The sequence below is a fragment of the Sinohyriopsis cumingii genome, chromosome 15 (assembly GCF_028554795.1).
Source record: "Sinohyriopsis cumingii isolate HCF-2022 chromosome 15, ASM2855479v2, whole genome shotgun sequence".
NCBI classification, from domain to species: Eukaryota; Metazoa; Mollusca; class Bivalvia; order Unionida; family Unionidae; genus Sinohyriopsis; species Sinohyriopsis cumingii.
In genome coordinates, this window is record NC_142975.1 from 128,614,222 (window position 1) to 128,623,328 (window position 9,107).

Consider the following 9,107-nt stretch of genomic DNA (forward strand, 5'->3'; position numbering starts at 1 on the left):
ACCCAACTGTGTGCATTATCCATATATCTTACTCATCTGTGTGAAATTATCCATATATCTTATCCATATGTATGTATTATTCATATATCTTACCCAGCTGTGTGTATTATCCATATATCTTACTCATCTATGTGTATTATCCATATATCTTATCCATATGTATGTATTATCCATATATCTTATCCATATGTATGTATTATCCATATATCTTACTCATCTATGTGTATTATCCATATATCTTACTTATCTATGTGTATTATCCATATATCTTATCCATATGTATGTATTATCCATATATCTTACTCATCTATGTATTATCCATATATCTTACCCATATGTATGATATTCATATTTCTTACCCATCTGTATATATTATCCATATATTATCTATATATCTTATCATCTGTTTGTATATCCATATATATTATTCATCTGTATGCATATCCATATATCTTACCCATCTGGACGCATTGTTCGTTTTTCTTACCCATCTGTTTGTACTATTCATATATCTTACCCATCTGGATGCATTGTTCATATTTCTTACCCATCTGTTTGTATTATTCATATATCTTACCCGTCTTGGTGACTGTATTTTTCATATTTCTTACCCATCTGTATGTATTATCCATAAATCTTTCAAATCTGTATGTATTATCCATATATCTTACACATCTCTATATTATCAATATATCTTACACATTTGTGTATGTTATCCATATATCTTACACATCTGTGTACATTATCCACTTATCATACCATTCTGTATTCACACATTTTACCCCTCCATGTGTATTATCCATATTTCTTAACCCATTTTTATGTATTATCCGCATTTCTTACCCATCAGTGTGGTTTATCCATATATTTTACCCATCTGTGTGTATTATCTAGATTTTTCACTCAGCGAACAGAATTTTCTCAAATTTACCTTGGGTTAGGCAAGTTCATCTTATATCATCAATAGATACGGTTAACTAAAGCTTCTTGTACTGATACATCTATTCCAGTCGGTCATATGTGCCCACTGTCAGTACATTTGGGGGGAGTGGTGGTAGGGTCTCGTACCTGTTTGGAGGATTTTGTGATTGAAAAGAGTATTATTATACATGGCTTAGGAAAGTGACATGTAAATAAATAAGACTTATTTATTTTATTATTTAGGTCTATGAGCCTCTTTATTTTGCAGAGTGTAGAGAAAAATGTGACGATAAATGCAATGACTGATATGCCACAATGAAGCTATTCTGAGCGTTGCATGATGATAATTGGTGTGATGATTAACAAGCTATAACTTTGTTCATGTCATTGTGTATTTTTTATTTTTATTTTGAACTTGTTTATTTTTAACAATATTGCTTTAGCACTTTATTAATAACCAAAAATGTCTGGTGTTTGTATTTTATTATTCATTTTGTTCAATTTTCAAAGAAAAATGGCCCCAATTCTGTTTCCAGATATTTTCTGTTACTTTTTTTTTTCTGGATCTGCAATTCAGACTTAATTCTGAACCATAATACAGTTACTTCCCCTGCAAATTTCACTTCTTTTCTAATTGTATATTTTATTTAAAGCAGTTACTGTGGGTTCTACGGAAGAATACATCCTTTTAATTCCTGGTTAATACCTTGATAAAGGGATTAATCTATTTCAGACCTTTTTCCAGTCAAAATATTCTTTCAATGGATTGGTTTGCTCTGTGGGTTTAATGCCATCTTTTAGTATATGATAGGTTATACATGGTCTCCAGTACATTTGGTGAAGGAAGAAACAGGGGAAAAAGCCAGGAGCAACCACAATTCCATGGGAGGCTACAGGCAAGCATATCCATGTTCGCCGATCTAAGACTCAAACCCTCACAGACTGGGGCGAGATCTCAGTGATCTGTGAAGGTGAGTGCCTTAGATGACTCAGCCAGCCAAGGCCCTGCATTCCAAGAAACGAACTGCAATAACTCAGATGGTTAAGTATAGGACTCCTAACTCAAGGGTTATGAATTTGATACCAAAGGAGGCCAGTCTCTGTGACTATGGTAAAGGACTACTAATCCAAGGTTTATTAAATGTGATTCCCAAGGAGGCCAGTCTCTGTTACTGTGGTAAAGGACTGCTAATCCATTGGTTATGAATTTGATACCCAACCAGGCCAGTCTATGTGACTAACGTAAAGGACTGCTAATTCAGTGGTTATGAATTTCCCATACAGGCCAGTCTCTCTGACTATGGTAAAGGACTACTAATCCAAGGGTTATGAATCTGATACCCAAGCAGGCCAGTCTTTGTGCCTGTGGTAAAGGGACTTCTTATCCAAGTATTTTGAATTTGATACCAAGGCTGGCCAGTCTCTGTAACTATGGTAAAGGGTTATGAATTTGATACCCAAGCAGGACAGTCTCTGTAACTATTAGAAAGGCACTTAACCTCCATTGCTTCTGCATGTTATAGCTAGAGAAGTGCTGAAAATCCCATTAAAATCCAACCTAAAACAATTACTTTCGAAAGAGACTATGTTTGTCATAGCTGGATATTTGGGAATTAATATTTTGGCAGGTACAAGTCAAAATATATTGCATACGTAAAGGTACTGGTACTTATGTGTATATGTTAACATTTGAATGATTCTTCTCTTGTAGGGAGTTGAAAATACAATATGTTCACATATTCATAGAATTATTTAGGGAACAGGTTAGGTAATGGTGGGGGCATCATAATTTTTGCTCCCCAATTTTCCAAGCTCTGTTAAATTTATTCTTGAACATTTATTGTTTTGTTTTTTTGTGCTTTTTCAGGACCTTGGAAGATCAACTGAATAAATTCAAAATGCAGTTCAAGTTCCAGTTGATGTGTTTCCATAGTGATACAGTGGAAATATCAGAATCAAAAATCTGATTGTGCTCTTCATGTACACTAATATTGTAAACATGTTTGTACAGCTTAAAGATAATACAGAACAAAAAAAGTAATTGTGTTTGCATGATTGAAAGCATAGTATTGTTCATTGTGTGAAGTTTAAATTCAAGGAATTCAACTAAATACTCATGTATTAATCTTTTCATGAAAAATATTGTCGTATATGATGTTTGTATGATGCATTTTGATTTTTACCATGATCAGATGTGAATTTAAGAATTAACATAGCTTCCCTCTTATCAACCAATCACTTCTGGAACATAAAAAGCTGACCCCATGAATGTCATTACAAATTTTGATCTTCTATAGTTTCACTTTTCACAAATGGTTAGTATCATACAACTTTAGGGACTTTCTAATTGTGTTTCTCCATCAGATATGTTCAAAATCACATTATGTTAGGAATATTAGCCTGCTACCTCGTGAATCCATCCCTGTTAAAAGATTAAAAAGATCCTTTCTGTTTATCTCATTTAGACAAAGGGCATTAGCTCTTGTTCTTTTACTTCCCCTTGCCACTGCGTGGTGTTGCTAGTTTTTAGCTTTGCTGCTGTATGGATAACATCATACATTTCACGTCCAAGAATCCAAGCCATTTTAGTGTTCAGATTGGAATATCCATCTTTCATTTTGGATTCATTATGTGGGACAATCATTCTGCTGCAGGTTGTATGCATTAATTTTACAATTTCTGCCAAATTTGAGAGGCTTTGTCACCTTTATGGACGTTGTCTATTTAAGACCATGTTACACCACATCACCATTGACCTCATGGAGTCATTTATGAGTTTGCTTGACCTTGACTATTTTTGCTTGCTCCATTAGTATCAGAGTTGGTTTTAGCAAATTATTAACATGCTGCATTGTTAATTTATGTGTTGTTTTCCCTTATTGTGTGGTTTCAGTAGAAGGTCAACTAAATGCACAAAGTGAATAAGTTCAAAGCATCAATGCGACACTATTTTCGATTACTCTGTTAGTAACAGGGAATATATATATATATATATATCAGCAAATTGGTAACATGATGAAATACTAATTTATGCTTTGTTCTGTAAGTCGGGATGTATGGGGTATGTACCGGATTCATTGGATCCAATTCATAATCCGATTCATAATACTGCACTGTTACCGTCTGTTCAGCCATCTCAGCATCGGGGTCTTTTCTTTGAAATGGTTTAGCCAACTAGAATGTACAGGAATGTCAGTGACAGATCTGTCCATCCAGCCAGACCGTCAGCGACTTATCGTTAGCTGAGATTTCAGTGAGAAATCTGTCCGTCCAGCTAGGCCTTCAGAGCAGCTGATACCGGTGACAGCCAGACTATCTTCTATACTGCCAGCATCCAGGCTGACCATACACCAGGCAAACCAGCTGGCAGTTTTGGCAATGCTGAACTAAAGAATGTTCACTGCTTATCCACAAGAGAGAGCTAGAGACGTCTTCAAAGATGGCTGGCGGGGGTCATTGATGGCACCCAGCATGACTTGTAGAGAGCTGCAAGCAGACCCAGAATGGGACTTGACACACAGTGGGTATAATGAAGCTCTTTCATATCCACCATGGAACGGACTGAATTCAGCTTTAAAGCTGCAGTTGAGGAAAGTTTTATTTGGTGTTGGCCACTTCAGAATGCTTACCACCTACTGCTACTCATTGACCGACTTTCAGGTAGAATTGGTGACCTGGGAAATTCTAGGGCATCCTTCTTAGAAAGCCACATTCGAGTGACATTCTCCTCAAGCTCATGTAAAACTCACTCGGATGCCTTCAGTACTGATCTCCCAGCTCTAGTCAAGAATTTAGCAGCTGTTTTACATGTCCATTCAACTTTACTATAATGTAGACAAAATTGTGTTCCATGCCATGTCCAGAACATCATCATGACATCCTTAAAGTTAGATTTGGCCTCATTAGCAGTCTTCTCAATCACAGGGAAATCTGACAGTGGCTATGTTTTATGAGGCGACAGCCAGGATTTCATGGGACATTAACTGGGTAGCTCATCATACCATGGCCAATGCCTTGATGGCTTTGATCATTTTAGCATGTCTACAGTCCATGATGCTCAAGCCTCATCATACCCTTGCATTATGGATCAACCCTTTTGGGTTGCTGTTGCTTTTTGGAGGAAGAATCAAAAGAAGTTTGGAGACAGGCAGCTCAGGAACTGCCCCTCCAACCGCTCAACCCACAGGCATATGGATCCACTCAGCCCCTGCCAGTGTGAATGGATGTTAAGTGGTCTCCAGACAAGGGATCATTTCAGTCAGATCTGTACCAATATCGAATCCAACCCATCAGTCTAACCAACCTAGGAGGCAGTTTTACAGAGGTGATGAGAAACCAAATTTCTCTGTCTTCGAACCTCTTAACCGTAATTATTGATCTACTCATCCTTTTGGGTTGCTGACTCCTGCAATTTCTGGATGAACCATCAGAATGTGAGAAGGATGCCTTTCTACAAGTTACAGGAGATATGGTCACTCATAAAAAACAGGCATCAGGTGGTACAGATTGTGTAAAGACCACAATCTCCTGGCTTTTATTCAAGGCTGTTTCTTGTTTGGAAAGTGTACAGCAAGTTGAGTTGCCTCAACTAGTTTATTGTGCCAACATAATATACAGAGAAATCAATCCATCTCTCCGTCTGAAGGGACAAGTATGCCATTGACATCATCTACTACGCTGGTATTGTACCATGACAACATCCTCCAGAAAGGGCAGGAATGAGCTTCCCTCTATTTTAGATCATCTAGGCTTTCTAGTGAAATGGGAAAAGTCTGACCTCTGTCCGTCCTAGAATTGTATCCATTGTATGGAGGATTTATCCAACCTAAAACCATTCTGGCTTCCTTATGTTCGCATAATCAGAATTGTTGAACTCGTTAAGTCCATTTCTAACAGAACATGGATTTCAGTAAGAGAGTTCTTGCAACTCTTGGATTATTCAGTGTGGCAGCAGACATGATCCACTCGGTTGTCTTTTTATGTGCCCCTTACAAATGATGTTGGTATCATAGTGGTGCCCTTTTCAAGACCCTCTATCAAATAGTTATTCCTGCATCAGTCGCACAACCCAAGTTGGATGACCACAGGAATCCTGCTGGAGAAGCTCCAAGCAGAAATAATTACATGTACCAATGTCAGTGTATGTAGTTGGGGTACCCACCTGTTGACAGACTTCACTACTATCAGCAGCACATGGAAACCAGGGAAGCAGCCTCTACACATCAGCATTCTAGAAATTAAGGCTGTCATCAATGCCTTTCACTTCCGGATAGATCAACTCTCAGGAAAAAAGGTCCTCATTACAAATGCCTATTCCTTCTGTTGAAAGCCAGGAATCAAAATGTCACCCCTCAAGCCCTTGCTTCTAGGCTGAAATGGATTATATGCATGACGTACTCTCGGGTCTCAAAAGATCAGGGTCACCTCATGAAGATTACCGCTCATGAGATTTGAGCCTCACATTCAAACATAATGTTTCGATCTAAGATATAATAGAAGCTGTTGGCTGGCATGCAGAGTCAACCTTCTTGAGTTTTTAACTGAGAGATTTAGCTTCGCGAGGGCAATCCTTGAATCTGGTGTTCTGATGGCGGCAGCACAGACAGCCACCAGACCCAATTAAAACAATTAACACTTCTGATCATCTTCACTGGATTCACCAGTGAAATTTTGTAGGGAAGGTTTCAGTATCTATCTTCTTAACCACATGTAAGGGTCACACTTAAAGTCACCCTTGGCTGTGTTGCTTGTGCAATTAGGAGAACTGGATATTGTTCACATGGGGAATCCAGTCATCATTTCCAAGAAGGGTACCAGAGGTAGAGGTCAAATGTTAAACATTCCCTCCTCCTATTACCTAGTCTCCTAATATAATGTGATTGGGGAAATATTGAAAGGAAAAAGCAAATTTATCAGTTAATTATGATTATCCCAAATAATTATCCAATCACATTGTTTAGAAACCCTCACAACCACCCCACTAATCAAGCATCTTTGTTAGTCATTGGCTCAGCTAAATACTAATGACACCAGGTGGTGGCAAGGGGAAGTGATGGCTAAGAGTTATTGCCTGTTGACTATATGAGATAGAAATAAAATGTTTCTTCTTTTAGTAGGGCCTGGATTCACGAGGTAGCAGGCTAATATTCCTAATATAATGTGATTGGGTAGTTTTATTGGAGAAACATAATTTACTGAAAATATTTGCTTTCTATATACATGCCCCATTTCAACACAATTGTTGTTCTTAATTATGGGGTTTAGAGTCTTAAATTTTTGCTCAGACAATTTCATGACTGAGAGCTGAATTCTTTTGAATGGAACAGAAATGAAGAAAATTAAAAATTGATCTTGGAAGAGTTATCTTCTGTAGCCATGGAGGAAGTGCAGATTGATCTGCAATTGATTGAAGGTGACAAAATGATAAGGTCTTAATATGTCAGAGCTGTTCCAGAATTAAATGCAAATCGGTTACAGTAGGCACCATGCCATACAATAGAGAAAAATCACGGGTCCTGGCCAAGTATTTAATCATGTGCTGTCAAATTCAATTACAATAAAACTCCAGTGATACATCTTTAATTCTGCAACAACACTGGGTATGGATAAACACATTGGTAAATTAGCATAGCTGTAGTTACAACTGTAGTGATACTTCTGTGGGTACATCATCTTGTCATGCTTACAGCTGTAGCTATGATTCTTTTATGGGTACATAATCTTGTAATGATTACAGTTGTATCTGATACTTGTATGGGTACATAATCTTGTCATGGTTACACTGCAGCTATGATGCTTGTATGGGTACATAATCCTGTCATGGTTACACTGCAGCTATGATTCTTGTATGGGTACATAATCTTGTCCTGGTTACACTGCAGCTATGATACTTGTATGGGTACATAACCTTGTCATGGTTACAGCTGTATCTATGATACTTGTATGGGTATATAATCTTATCAGGGATACAGCTGTAGCTATGATGTTTGTATGGGTAGATGATCTTGTTTAATTATTGTTTAAAGCCAGAAGAGAGTTTAGTGTATTCTAGAGATGGAAAGCATAAACAAGTTCTTCAGACATGCTGAAAATGAACTTGAATGGGGATTTGAACAAAGTCTATGTAGAAATGAGCTTCAATAATTTCCTAAGTGTGATATATGTATGATGTTAATAACTAAAGATTAATGAGTCATCTAGTATTTAGGTTAATATATGTTCATAGTTCTATAATATAAAAGCTTCTGCTCACAGTAAATTATGAACTTTGGGCGGTTTTGCTGATTTACGTATATAAAAATGAAGTGTACTGCATTTATGACATCATTTCTGTTTCTACACTTTTATCAAAAACATTTAGAAGCTTTTTGTTCAGAAAACAAAACTTCTGAGTGCTGGTTGCATCACAACATGAAGAACAAATTTCTTTTAATTAAATCATCAAATTTTACTATACTAGTTCACACAAGGTCTTCTTAAGTATACGGTTAAGAGTGGCAAATACACACATGAAAAATCAGTCCACTTTTTGGGTGTTTTTAAAATTTTATTTAAAGTATACGAGTTTCACTATTTTGAAAAAGTAATAACAAAAACTGTTTTTTTTAGGCAAGGTGATTTTTTTTTAAAGCCACTTGCTTAGGGCCTGTATTTGAGAAAGAATTTTCTTTGTGCACTGTAAATAGATTGTTGTTTAATACCTAATATACTGTATCATATCATACATATTATCATACATTAAATATAACATCAACAATATTATACAGTGTGAAATTTTATTTACCAAATTTTTAAAAAAAAATTAATATTTTCATTCCAGAAAATACACTCATTTTCCTTATAAGAAATATTTAACAAATTCGATATGGTCATGATAGTACAAAGCTTGCTTCAAAACTTTCCTCAGTTTTTATTAACTTAGAGCAAACAGGTCATGATTAATACCTAGTTACCTTACACAATTCTGGTAACTGATTATAGTCAAACCTATTGGTCATTCTAATTTCACTCTAGCAATTTCCTATATAAAGGCCCGGTATGTAAAAGTCACCTGACTTATACTGTAAGCAGGAAGGTATTTCCTAAACAATCACAGGAGTGTCTCTGTGGTGACCACTCAGTCTATGCAAACTTAGTTTTTGCTTCATGAGAAAGGCATTGTTTAAATAAAAGAATATCTCACTTGG

The 9,107-nt window shown here is 36.5% G+C and overlaps 1 protein-coding gene across 1 annotated transcript in view; it reads left to right on the forward strand.

Moving 5' to 3' along the window:
* Positions 1-8,679, forward strand: part of LOC149782763 (exocyst complex component 2-like) — a 112,561-nt gene extending 103,882 nt beyond the window's left edge. The window contains exon 30 of the mRNA XM_089934254.1: positions 2,789-8,679. Coding sequence (XP_089790380.1) covers positions 2,789-2,888 — 100 coding nt within the window. The 3' untranslated portion in view covers positions 2,889-8,679. The remainder of the gene's footprint in view (positions 1-2,788) is intronic.
* The last annotated feature ends 428 nt before the right edge of the window (positions 8,680-9,107 follow it).